The following is a 14898-nucleotide window of genomic DNA, read 5'->3' as shown; positions in this document are numbered from 1 at the left end:
ATAAAGAATTCCAAAGCAAATACCTTTTCGTAATAAACAATACCGTATTCCTTATCATCACACTTGACACATCGAAACTCAACCATCAAGTACATGAAATTAGAACTTCGTTTTTCACTCTAAAAAATAAAAGTTTTTATTTTATAATTATCTTCAATCATCTTCAATGTTCTCTTAAAAGATAAAATGTAATTTAAAATGTAACAAATTTTTTGTTTGTTTTAAGTGCACTGTTTATATAGTACTACTATATTATTATATACAGCACTATTGTTTTATCTAGTACTGTCTAATATTTATTTATAACTCCCTCAAATATAGTAACATTTCTGTATATTCAGTAATTTGGATTTTGGATTATAAAATCTTGAAGGTATTTTGGATACATTTACATGACAACCATTATATTTCAAAAAAGATGTTTTATACCTCTAACAATTTTAAGCAAAAAACAGTTCACTGTATAAGACTATAAGAATTAATGTAAATATAAAAAAAAATGCAATGTCAGTAGCTAAGAGAGACTATCTGAGCATAACAGAGACACAATTACAAGTTTTTCACAATTTATAAATGTAAGATAACTTGCAATCATTTGTAAATTTTTATCAATATACTTTAAGAATATGGGGAAGAAGTTCCTTTCCAACATAAAAAGTACTGATTCTGTATAAAAAATAAATACTTAGTCAAATAATAAAGTGAAAATAAAATGAAGCTTAAAGGATTGATTAGTCTAAACCCAAATAACTTTGAAAGTGGCTTTAAACCTGTATGTAAAAAATAAAGAGATACTTTAAGTTGGATAGCTTGTGAAGTATAATATAGTAATGGCAAAGGTAACTATTTATTAAAAGAGTGGCAGTGGGAGGTTGAGAAAGGCTAAGCAAAATAATCACTAACATATACCCCAAGAGTACCTAGGTTGAGGAATACAAAAATATAAGTAAGCATTCTGATTAACTATTCTTGGAATGTGATTATAGAGTCAAAATCAAACTGTGCTCGGTGTGTGTGTCTATGTATATATGTGTATGTATGTATACATATGTATGTATTATGAACAAATTTGGAAAAGATGCTCAATAATCATACTGAATATACATGTTGCTAAATACCACAACATTTTTTAGATAACAATTCTAGAATCTAACTCTACAACTGTCAATTTAAAATTAAAGATGTCTCTCTCTTTCCAACTATTGAAAAGTTCAGAGAATATAAATTAAGTCCGTTGAGCCCTGTGGTATAAGAAATTGATTTTTTAATGATGCTTTTAATTTTTTTATTTACTTATGCATATAGGAACTGGATGTAAGCCAGAGGTATGAAGGTTGAGAGGATTCACCAGAAACAGAGTGGGGAGCAAAACAGGCAGACCTGTGTGAAGCTGGTGAGACAGAAGAGGTCTGCTGCACCATGTGGGTAAGATCCCTGGAGGGAATAGAACTTGTACTGCAGTGGCTGGCTATAGCTTGATAGTGCTGAGACTTTAACCCCGTGCCACCAGGAATGCCCTACACACAAGTGACTTTCACTCATCTTAACATGATTAGTAGAGTAGTTATTCTGTTTGTAAGCATGTAGTACATGTAGTACTTCAGTGCAAATATAGGAGGAAAAAAATATGTTTTTGTTCAAATGCTTGGAAAGATGTTCATTCAGGCTATTTTCTAATTAAACATATTCTGTTATCAATACACAAAATGAACAAACAAAAAAATCACTTGGACCATGCAATGTTATTAAAGGTACACAATATATATATGACAGTGTGTGTGTGTGTGTGTGTGTATATATTATATATAATATAGTTGATATATATTATATTTATTATAGTATATAATAAATATACGATAGTATATAATATATATATAGTGTGTGTGTGTATATATATGTATATATATATATATACATATGTATATATATACATGTATATATATAAGTTGTAACTTAATTGTAGAGAGTACTTGCTAATGTTGATAAAGGTAACTGAAAAGAAGAGGAAACACTATTGGTAGATTTATCCAATAATAACTTGAACTTTCACATGAGCAAGTTCATACAGAAAGAAAGAAAACATACAAGTGAAGTGTCAAGCTTACTAAAGCATCACTTTTATGACATTTAGTACACTTATGCAGTAAGTAATTCTCAAGAAAATTTCTGAATTAGAAATCTAGAGAACATATTTGGAAGTACAAAAGAGGGATACAACCCACCTCATTTATCATTTCTATTTCTCTAAAGGTCAATCTGTCTAGCCAATCAACTTTCACCATATGTCCTTGTCGATGAGCTTTGGTGAGCTGCAGAACAAATAGAGAAAATTTTAACATAGGTCTCACTGAAAGGAGAACATAGGATGGTAATACCCATCACTCCTTTTCAACATATTACTGGAAGTACTGTTTAATGCAAAAGGCAATAAAAAAGGAATTAAAGATATACACATTGGGAAAAATAGCACTTTCTGTTAGCAGATGACAGGATTAGCTATGTAAAATATATGAGTGAACCAAAAAAAAAAAAATTCTGGAAATAATAAGCAATCATAGCAAGACTGTACTACAGGGTAAAGGTAATATTCAAAGTAAAATATTTTCCTATATACCAACAATAAGCAAATAAAATTTGAAATTAGAAGGTATTATTTACACTAGTATTCCCAAAATTAAACTGCCATAAGTCTAATAAAATATATACAGGAAAGATCTATGAGGAAAACTACAAAGCTCTGAAAAAAAAATGGAAAAAAAGATTCAATATTACTAAGGTATATGGCCTTCTCAATTTGATATAAATTCAATTCAATCAAAATCCCAGCAAGTTATTTTGTAGATATTGACAATTTGACTCTAAAGTTTATATGAAGAAGCAAGAGAGTCAGAGTGTCAACACAAGAGTAAAGAGAATTGGAAGCCTGATACTACCCAACTTCAAAGCTTATTCTAAAGTCTCAGTTATTGATACTAGTGTGCTAATGATGAAGGAATAGACAAAATAGATCAATGGAAGAGAACAGAGTTCAAAATCTCCTTAGGCTCTAGAACAAAACCTAAGGTCTCATAATTTCTGCCAAACTGGAAAATTTGCAAGCAAAAGGTCCCCTTTGTCACTTGTCCTATATATCTATTACTTCACAACAACCCAGCTCAAATCATAGCACCTTAAAAGAATATTAAGTTTATTTTTCATGATTCTTACAAAAGTCAATTAGTCATCTTAAGGGTCATTTGGAATTTATTTATTTATTTCAGTCTTAAAAGTATTTTATGAGGCCCTCCCTGGTGGCGCAGTGGGTTAAAGCACTGCACTGAGAAGCTAAAGCCACTTCCGCATGAGTTTGATTCCCGCCTGCCCCCAGAGGTGACCACATGGCGTGGCAGACCTCTCCTGACCCGCCCGCTGCTCCCCTCAGCAGTGTACTTCGTCAATCTGCCTGTTCTGCTGCCCAATCTGTCTCTGGTGAAGCCTCTCACCGCCCCTGAGCCTCTGGCCTGTACCCCAGTTCTGTATGTACAAAGTAATAAATCTAAAAAAAAAAAAAAAAAGTATTTTATGAAACTATAGTCATTTGATGGTTGAGACTAGAAAGCCCAAAATAGCTTTGTTCACATTTCTAAAGCCTTTAAGAAAAAGCTGAGATACTAAGGTGATGGGGATGATCTCTTTCTACATGTTTTTCAGTATTACTCCCTCTTCCAGTAACATATCAACACAGCAATTTCAATGGGATAGCAGGACTTCTTACACAGTAGATAATTCATCCCTAAAATGCAAAACCAGAAGTCAACTGCCTTAACATAGCCTAGACAAAGCATGGTATTTTGTCAGTTGCATTTTATTGATTAAAATGAGTCAAAGGACTAGTACAGAATCCAATGTGTGATTATCTGGCGGCATGTATTATAAAGGGTTGCCCCTGGGAAATTAGCTAGCAAACCATTGCTTTAACAGAAAATCCAAGGATACAAACAATTTCTTTTTTAAAAAAATTATTTTATTTTTATTTATTTAAGCACAGAAGAACTGAGTTGTAGGCCTGAGGTACAGGGAGGTGAGAGGGTTCACCAGAGACAGAGTGGGAAGCAGAACAGGTCGATCTACTGAAACACACTGTGGAGGGAGCAGCAGGCAAAACAGTAGAGGTCTGCTGCCATGTGGGTTAGCTCCTTGGCTGGAGATGGAAGTCTTTGGCAGTGGCTGGGGAGAGCTTGATAGTGCTGAGACTTTGAGCTCTGTGCCACCAGGGAGGCCCAACAAATAATTTATTCTTCAACTGCCTTTCAGCAAGGAGAGAGAATATGGAAATGGTAACATCAGCTCTTGCTTATTACGTAGACAACAACAAAAATCTAGAATTAGCTATCACAACTGGTAAATGTCTTCATGTCCACCAAAATAATCTTTTGTAGCTCTCTGTATAACATACTACACAGTCCAGTTACTCATTTCAGATCCTTAAACCATTTACTTTTAAGACTCATGGCATACAAAACATTGGACGAAATCATATAAAACTATGTCACTAGGCAAATAGTAAGAAGCTAATATAATTAGCCTATAATATGTCACTTCATCTTTTATGATGTTGATAACAATATAGACAGACTTGTGTGGTTTTCACCATCCCAAATTAGCTTTTAGTTATCTCCCATCTGGGAGGAATACAGGAGGAAGAAAAATGAATTTTAACTATTTTTTTATCTTCGGTCAAGATGTCAGTGACCTAGATCTTTTAAAAGTAAGTATCTGTATTTCTTAAAAAGCGGGAAGTCTCAAGAAGTCATATAGAGCTTGGCAGACAAGCCCACTGTCACATAATTATTGATATAATGGTATAATTATTGAATTCTATCTTCTCCAAAAATTAAACAGTTAAGGGACATGAAAAGCTATTTAAATAAAAAGAATCCTTAAGAACTAAATAAAAGCATGCCCAGGGAACTAATCATGCCTTACCAGGTTTAATGGGGGGATAGAAATATGTGCTTGAGAAAGATGTCTCAGATTAGTAGATGTTCAATACTAGTACCAAAAACAGAACTAAAAGTAGGCCAACTTGCTGTGCTGCACACTGACCAAGAGCAGAAGACTGTTAAAGGCATAGTTCTATCACACAACTCACTGTTCACTGATCCTTATTCTTACAGCCTGATAAGGCTATAAGCTTTTTGATTGCTACAGCTATAAAATGTATATACAAATAAACACAGGTATATTTATTCAATGAATATTTACTGAAAAGTCTTCTAATGTGGAAGGTGGTAGCATGGAAAACAAACATTTAAATACGTTGGATTTCTACTCAAGAGTGTAGGGAATTGGGGGGGGGGGTGACGGTCAAATAGGATGAACTAAAACTCGAAAGAAAGTTGGAGGAAAGAACGAGGCATGCCTCTGGTCAATTATCCCCAGTAGTTATTTACTTCCAACATAAATACATGGTTCTTTATTGCTATTGTATGTCACAACTTCTATCAGGTACTAACTCTGGAAAGAAGCATAGACTGTTGAACAAAAAAAGCAAAGAAGCAAAGTTCTCCCCCCTCACAAAACTTAAAGAAAAAAAAACCCATAAGTCATGTATATGGTAAGTGCCTAAATGTTTAACTACAAATTGAAACAGTAACATCAAAGTAACTACAAATTAAAACAGTAATATCAAAGTAATGAGCAGTGTATTATGACAGAAAATAGTCTCTGTACTATGACAGAAAAGGTCTCTTAGACAGGTGGACCTTCAGCAGAGACTTGAAAACAAGGAATCAGTCAGACAAACAAAATGAAACCTTTCAGATAGATGTGTCATCCTATTTGTGAGCTTTACGTGTCCAGGTTGTTAAGGTGAGGATGATACCCTGTAAAAGTGGAGGGTAGGACGAGATATACATATATAAGATACTAAACTGCAAATCAGTTTTCCTGATACTGTTCATGTTGTGTACTTTTACTTAAAATAGGCAGTACACTGGAAGCATAAATGGGAAAAATAATACTGAGAACTAAAAAGCAATGCTTATCTATTTTTTAAAAGTGCCCAGAAATCTGCACAGGTAAAGGGGTAGAGAGACAGAAAGACAGATTCAAAAGGTAACTAGGGAGAATTGACTGAGTTTCCAAACTTTTCTTGACCAATTTCTTCCATAGTCATATATCCACCTTATTTTCACAAAGTTATAGCAATCAAAGTATTTAACAAAGAATTTATAGATGATATGAGTCAGGTTAGTTTGTTAATAAACTGCATTTTTTCTTAAGGGGTTAACATCTAGCTGTGAAAACAAGAAGATGGCACAAACAGAACATAAATGGTATAACAAAGAACACAAAGATGTTTCCCAACTTTGAGTTTCACTTCAAGCTTTTGTATATATCTGATAACTTTGAAATAAAGAGTATGAGGAAATCAAAAAGACCTTCTAAACACAACTCCAATGTAGAATCTCAGTTTTAATTTTCAAGCCAAGCCAACAGAAAATTTAAAGTGGATAATGGCTTGATAACAGTACAGAATTGCCAACATCTGAATGTCAACCACAGAGAATTTTGAAATGAATTATGCATATCCACACAATACAAGACCCTGTGTTCTTTACCAATCATTTTGTAGAGGTATCTTAACAGCTAGACACCATTAAGTATAAAAGCGGATTTAATTAAGCATACACAAATCCAGTATGATTTCAATTTAAAAATAAGTACAGACATTCATACATAATGCATATTTATTTACTAAAAGCACATCAAATAAAATATCAATGATGTTTATTTGTGGGAAGGGGTTAAAGATGATTTTTATATTCTTTGTAATTTAGCAATCTTCTATCACTACAGTGTCTGCATGTTATCTTTGAAGTTAAAAAAAGTTACTTAAAAGCTAAAGTTATTTTACAAACAAGTAGTTTCTCTTAACAGATTTCCAAAGATAAGCATATATAAAGTTGGTATTAAATAAACTTATTTTACTTGATAATAAAAGTTCAAAGAATAAATGATTAAGTTAATATGACCATCTAAAAAGAAAATTAGGTATTAATAAAGTTGTCCTCCCTGAAATTATTTCTTCCAAGGATCTTTCAAGACTAAATGACATTACCATTTCTCAATATGTAGCTAATAAAAAACTCATATATGGAAATTTATAAGCTATAAAACCTTACTCATCTGAAGAAACTTTTAGGGAAAAGTTACAGATAATTGGATTTTTTAAAAAAGCTGTTCTACACTAGGTGGCCCTCCCTGGTGGCGCAGCGGGTTAAAGCACAGCACTGAGAATCTAAAGCCGCTTCCGCATGAGTTCGATTCCCGCCTGCCCCGGAGGTGACCACATGGCGTGGCAGACCTCTCCTGACCCGCCCGCTGATCCCCTCAGCAGTGTACTTCGTCGATCTGCCTGTTCTGCTCCCCAGTCTGTCTCTGGTGAATCCTCTCACCATCCCTGAGCCTCTAGCCTGTATTTGTACTGCACAAATAAATAAATCTTAAAAAAAAAAAAAAAAAAAAAGCTGTTCTACACTAGGTATTGCTTGGGAAAGACACATATAAATAAGCTTCATTGAGATTCTAAGAGGAGAAAATTATAATTTTTTCTCTTTTCTCTGCCACTTAAAGAATAAACAAAGAACCAATCTGTGCTGCGACCAAAGAGAGAAAATGGTCAGATTTATGAAACAAAAATGAATGTTCAAAATTTCTCTACAAACATTTATAACATTATGAAAAAAATAAATAAATAAGCTCTGGTACTATCACATACAAGACTATCTTGGTTCCTCTAAATGCCTTTAAGTAAAGGATGTAACTTTAATCTTTGACCTGCAACACACTTTGCTGAACCTAGACAGAGATAAGCTAGTAAGTACTCATTAAGAATATCATTACTGGGCAGCTAATATATGTGCATGATGCTGTGGCACATTCAGATTTCTATTAATAACTCTTTAATAAACATAAAACAATGGGTTCTATACTTTATCAAATCAATACAAGCTATGCATCAATATGCAATTTACAACAAAATGTATTTATATAAGAATTCACTTGAAATACTAAGGTTTAAAAAGCAGCTGATTGTGTGTTAATGAATTGGCACACACCTATGTATTTAATTCTCAGGGAGCACAGGGATTTCGTCTCTCTGCCTGATTAATGAAATCTTAGCCACAAATCTTCAATTTTACTTTGAAACTTTACTTGCAAACCTTTCGGGAAAAAGGGTATTTGCCTCATAAAAATTTCATTTGGTTAAACTCTGAGATTAATCTAGTCTTAAAAGCCTGTTACTTTCTATTTTCTTGGCAGAAACCACAGCTATGAAGACAGACAATAGATTTACAGAACATAAATCAATATTCTTTCAGGGTTCATTCTTACACAGGCAAAAACTAATTTAGTCTACTGCTATCATTGATTTCAAGACAAATCTAAAAGTTCTGACAGTCTTAGACAACAGTAAGCAAATCAGAGTGACTGATAAAGACCATGTATCATTAGGAATACATTTACTAGAGATTCCCAAATTATTCTTTTATCACATAAAAGAATGGCATAAAAAGAATCAAATCGCTTAAGATGTTTACAAAATTTACACGTTATACAAAAGTCTATAGCCAAGAGTTATTTTTTGATGATGTCAATGGTGGCACTGTACAAGTTCCATAGTCTTGAATAATTTCAGCAGCTGTCATCATAATTCTGTTATTATTGCCATTTACAAAACATTTGAGGCAGGCAGTATAATAACAAAATGAAATTCTTCTGCCCAAAGCAAATTTTGTAGCCAGGTTTCTGTTTCTTCTTTATAAAGAACAACAAATTTCTCATTAAGTACTACAATCACCATCTAAAAATTAAGACATTTAAAACTGAAGTCTGATCAAAGTAAATTATTACTGACAAAATACATATTTTTGAAAATGTGATATTTTTACATAACTCATGATTATATTGTCGAGTCTCAATTCATTATTTTATATTTGTGGATAAAATGTAAATGTAACAGACATACACACAACAAACCTACATATGTTTTGTATGATGAGAGACAGATTCACATCCCTAAATTGATATACAGTAGCCTAATACTGTACTGTATAATACTAATCACAATATAATTAAAACATAAATAAGTGAACTATTTGGAAAGTGAAAATTAATAAGCTATCTTAACAATAACCTAACTCACTATCATTACCGAATAGAATCACTTCATGTGCAAAGACTTACAAAACAGTATTACAAAAAACACCAACTTATCAAAAACAGACTAATATATAAAAGCAACAGAAAATATCTTTGGGAATTGTGTTGTATTTTAAAAGGACACTAAAATACGTAATTATAATAAGGGGTAAAGATCATTAATTGGTTCTACCAAATAATTTACTGCCTTTGATTAGTTTTATCCAGAATGGCAGTTCAATCATAAAAATGATCATGTAGCTACTTGAAGGACAAAATTTATCCAGAAATTTATCAAGAAAATTCCTTCTAGGTTCAATCCATGTTATTGCAAATGACAGAATTTCATCTTTTATAGTTTTTTTTATCTGAAAAAGTTTTACACCACTTATACAACTTGCTAAAGCTATGAATAAAATGCTCTCTAAACTGGCTCCTTTATAGAATAGTTAAAATCAATTAGTAGTATTCCATACCTCAAAAAGTTAAAATATATTAATAATAATAATTACGACATTATGATGATTCCTATCATTAGCAGAGAGGACAGACTTCAACTGACCACATCTTATTAATGAAAAATGTACACAAAAAACGTTATTCAGTAAGCCATTGAAGTGAGTGTTATAAATCAGGGATTCTGATTACCAATCTTTCCAGTCAGTTAAAATGTAACTCAGCATTATTTTAATCTTCCAACAGTTTTGATAGTTCTGTTAACTATGAGTTTGTATTTTTTTAATAAGGTAACACCTTCATTTTTTCTGCTTGCATAATTTGCTGTTTCTCATTTCTCTAAAATCTAATGACCAAATACCATTAAGTGAGTTCGCATTTAAAAATTTACATGAGTCAATTTTGAAAATCTACTTCAGGATTTGTAAAATAAAATGATCTCTAGCTTATAACACAGCTCATTTCTTAAATTGTATTTCTAAAACCAAGGCATTTGTCAAAATCAATTTTCATTATCTGGGTTCCTCTAACATCAAAACAAATATACAGACACTGAATTTGATTCCCAGTTTCAATAATATGAAAGAATAACATAAAGTGAGAAACCTCTCACAATGAGCAGCTAAAAATGTGAAGAGTAAAACACTTGTAAACTAGGAAAGTGTAAGTCTTGTAAAAGATTAGTGTGCAACCCAAAATTACAATACATTAACAAACTAAAGTCAATTGTTACAACAAACCACAGGAAAGAATAATATAAAAATCATAAATTGAGGAATTAAAACACAAAGAATAAAACATTATTTATTACCTTTGCCATAGAAGAATTCTTTCCCCCTTTATTCACCTTTTCCAAACTCAAGAGGTTTTTAAGTGAGCTCTATGAAACTTGCTGAGCTTAAAGTGACAATACCAAACTTGAGGAAAGTAAAAAAGGGAAAGTTATGTACAATCCTCATGTAAAATGGCGTAAAACTTTTTCAGGTTAAAAAAAGCTATAAAAGATGAAATTCTGTCATTTGCAATAACATGGATTGAACCTAGAAAGAATTATGCCGAGTAAAATATATCATATAGAAAAAGACAAAAGTCCGTATGATTTTTACTCAAATGTAGTATACAGAGAAAACAAATAGAGGAAGTAAATGAAGAATCACTTTTAACTATAAGACCAATTAGTAACTATCAAAAGGGATGGGGAAAAAGGGGTAAGTAAATAGGGAAAAAGAGGACAATGGTATGGTGAAGGGTCAATTTGTATTTTTTAGCAATGAACTTATTTTGGTATATACTCAATGATAAACTTAGAGAATGTTATAATGAATTGGTACTTAAAGAAAAATGAATGAATAAAAAAACAAATGTTTAAAGACATCCCCAACTTTTTCAGTAAATTTCAACACTCATTCACCATTTAAAGTTTGGGTAAAATTAAGAGAGGAATTTAACCTGAGAAAAGTAATACCCCCAAAATATTTTACCAAGTGGTTAAATATAAGCAGCACCCTCACTGAAGTCAGGAACTAACCAAGTATAAAAATTACCAACAGATGATGAATACATAGTGAACCGAAAGTTATTAAAAACTACTAGAAATAACAACTTTAAAAATGTTGGGTTGCAAAATTAATATATAAATCAATTATTCCAAGCTTTCTATTACTCCCTTTTAACCGAAAGATTTCTCCAAACTGAGAAATTGCTCACAAAACTAACATCTTCAAAGTAGTTCCTTCATGGTTCACTAAATAAACCTCATGAGGACTAATTTGACTTCCAATGTTATCTTGAAAAATGGTGTCCTGGGTAGCAAACACAAGTAATATTGTTACTAGAAAGATCTATTCACTCATTACAAATTAGTAAATTGGGACTTTAGGTTCCTGTTGCCCAATAGGACTTTAGCAACAACAGAAGTAAGTCATATCGGCACTGTCCAACAGCTAGTTATATGTGGCTACTAAGCACTTGGAATGTGGTTAGGTGACTAGAGCAAGTGAATTTCTAATTTTACCTAATTTTAATGAAACATCAAATTGCCATGTGTGAGTTGTGGCTATTATGTTGGACAGTGCAGTACCAAAATATAAATAATGCATCGAATTGATGTATGAAGCAATTCTCAGCAAACTAATTATCTCTGGATGAAATTTTAAAACTCCAGTTCGTACTTCAATAAACTTTAGGTCTGGACTCAGACCTAAAGTAATCAATTCAGTTACTTATTTTGAGGGTCAACTAACATATCCCCCCATCTTATCAAATCTTCACTTAGCAATGCTCACCTATATACTCTACTCAACATTCCCCAACCTAACTGTGTTACAGAGGCCACAAAGCATTTTTCATCTACTCGTTACTTTCTCTTTGCTTCCTCTTAATCAAATTGACAGAAACTAAAGCACATTCCAAAGGCATCAAGCAGAGTTGCTAAAATGAAAAGGAGACAGTGGAGAAGCATGCTTGTGCACTAACCTTTCATGTCTAAAGACATGGATTCAAATATAAATCAAACGTTAAAGCTTGGAAGTCACATACAAAACCCCAGGTGGATATGCATCCTAGTCATAAAACTCTTACAATATGACAAGCCGAAAAACAGAGCAGATGGGAACAATGGGCAAATGTGCGCTAGTTAGGCCACAATCATGAAAAGGCTGGGTCATGGACAATGAAAATGCAATAAATGCTTAGAAACCTAGCCTCTGGTTATTTCCCCAAATCAATTCAGCCAGAAGTATAGTATATACGTCTTCTTAGTATAATATATATTTCTATTTAGTAAAAATTAGATAAATTACAGATAGGAAAGAGAAAAAAATGAGGAAAATGGAGAGTGAGGAAGGAACTTCCTGTTCCTTAAGTCTAAGAAATCTGATTATAAGATATAAGAACTGAACTAAGAACTACTCAGTTTTACTTCCTTCTCTTACAATTTTTTCCTCTACAGAAATGAAGCATATTCACAAAATGATGTAAAATCATTAGAGAGGTTAATGCCATTAAAATCCTTCTGAAAGGATTAGATTTTTTAAAAATGTCAAACCTAAAATTAGGGCTTTTAAACTTTAGTTATTCATATGGCTTTTAGAACTTAACTTTTATAGGTAAGCTGTAAGTCAGAACAAGGATATTTAGTACTGCTTCAGTATGAAGGTCTTTGCTTAATAATTATCTAATATCTTCTTTTCACAAGTCATTTAAATTGTCCATCTTCAATTCAATTCTTTTATCCCATTAACCCCAGCAGTCAAGACTGAAGCAGTTCTACTACTAAATAAATTTTCCTACAATGCAGTTTGAAAATTGTCAGAACACTATTTATTTAGGCTCATGGATATAATGCACAGCAAGTATGCTTTACTATTATTAAGATGTATGTCTTTTTAATCTTAATGCAACCACCTTACAACATTTAGAAACAACCATAGTAAGATACACTGGCTGCAAAATAAAAAGTGCAGCAAGAAACAAACTATTCTGTTCCAGCCGCTTAAAACTCATCTCTTTTCTTATGAAGGTAGTATGAAAAATATAAGCATTACATCTAAAGTCTGTATTTCTGTATGAATATGAAAACATGGACATACACATTCTTTCCCAGTTCTAAAAAGCTTATAGCATAAGGCAATTAAAATTGTTTTGAGGAAAAGAGTAGCAATTGACTTGAGCAAGCTTTTTAATGTGAAACCAGGAAAATGAGAGAGGTAGAGGCAGAAAGAATAAGAGGAAAGGAGGGATAGAGTTGCTGTAGCACAAAAATAAATACTGAAATACAAGTTTAAGTTGAGAACCTAACAAGTATCAGTACGCTGTTTGACAAGTTAGAAGTTACGAACATAAGAAATATCTAAGTATATGTTCTTTGGTATAAGGCAAGGGAAATAGACAGGAGAGAGACCTTTTCCAGGCAGTGTGAAAGAAATACCTAAGTATATGTTCTTTGGTATAAGGCAAGGGAAATAGACAGGAGAGAGACCTTTTCCAGGCAGTGTGAAAATTTAGCAAAGGCAGCAGACACCACTCTACAACAGAAACATCATCTAAAGGGAGAGTCTTATTCACATAAGGCACATCTTTTATAAAGCTGTAGTCTGGGTAGACACAATGCAGAATGAAAGGAATGGCATGAACACTACACATTCACAATCAAATTTATGGATGATCCCATACTTATTCTCTATTAAGGAAATAACTGTAATACCCAGGTAAGTAAATCATCCCAATTATTTGTTATTTCAATACTTTTAGAAAGACAAATTATGAGTAGCTACCTAGGACTTTAGGAATGATCCATTCTAAACTTCTGATTTTACAGGTTCAGGAATTATTTTTGCTGAGTCAGTAAGATAGCAAAATCTTACTCATACTACAGCATCCTTCCCACAATTGCTTCCAAAAGTTCAAGCTTACAATTTCATCAAAACTAAGTCATCATTTTTAAAAATACATTCTTCTTCAATAGTAGCAGGGATATAACACATCCTGAAACTTTGAACAGCATGACCAACTGCTGTACAGAGAAGAATGAAATGTATTACCCCAAAGTACCAAGAAATAAAGATTCCTCCCTTCAAGGAGGGAACACTTCCTTCACAATGCTACAAACATGAAGTACTTTCCTCCTTAAACATAATTACTGGTTTTGATGGTTTCTGGGGAATCAGTATTAACATTAATATACACTGTCACAGCACAGCAAGCTCAAAAGTTTCACCTCCCTTCCTAATTGAAAAACGCCATCAAGGGCGCGGGACTTTGAATACAAAGAATTTAACTCTGATTGTATCAGAAAAACTGTAAGGCACTTATTTTCATTAAATTTCATTTACATTTTAAAGATTTAGAATGAATACACAAAGACTTACTTGCAAACTGTTCACAACTCTGGGCAATGCAGACAACATACAAATTTTAATAACTATCTCTTGAAAAAAGTAAGACACAAATTGTCAAACCCCCCAATATATGAAATGGAGGCTTCTGATGTATGTTATCAACCAACAAAAATGCCAAGGCTTATTTCCAACACATTATTTTGCTCTGCAAAGGCACACTTAACCATTTCTTGAGCTGCTAAGTGCATTTTATAACCAAAGAAAGATGATTCCATACAACTCCTTAAAGGGTTACTACTTCAACCATAAAAAATTAGGATTAAAAAATGTTGGTCATGGGCCCTCCCTGGTGGCGCAGCGGGTTAAAGCACAGCACTGAGAATCTAAGGCCTCTTCCGCATGAGTTCGATCCCCGCCT

At 32.7% G+C, this 14898-nt stretch overlaps 1 protein-coding gene across 2 annotated transcripts in view; it reads right to left on the bottom strand.

Annotated features, from left to right (window-relative positions):
* The window catches only part of PIK3C3 (phosphatidylinositol 3-kinase, catalytic subunit type 3), a 113473-nt gene that overhangs the window by 80617 nt on the left and 17958 nt on the right, over positions 1-14898 (bottom strand). For both annotated transcript variants that reach the window (XM_004683867.2, XM_004683868.2), the window contains 2 exons: positions 2223-2309; positions 24-119 (listed from right to left, as the gene is read on the bottom strand). In XM_004683867.2, coding sequence (XP_004683924.1) covers positions 24-119; positions 2223-2309 — 183 coding nt within the window. The remainder of the gene's footprint in view (positions 1-23; positions 120-2222; positions 2310-14898) is intronic.

The sequence above is a fragment of the Condylura cristata genome, unplaced genomic scaffold, assembly GCF_000260355.1.
Source record: "Condylura cristata isolate star-nosed mole 26May11 unplaced genomic scaffold, ConCri1.0 scaffold00016, whole genome shotgun sequence".
Lineage (NCBI taxonomy): Eukaryota > Metazoa > Chordata > Mammalia > Eulipotyphla > Talpidae > Condylura > Condylura cristata.
The sequence above is the reverse complement of the archived record's forward strand: the minus strand, read 5'-3'. Positions and strand labels throughout refer to the sequence as shown.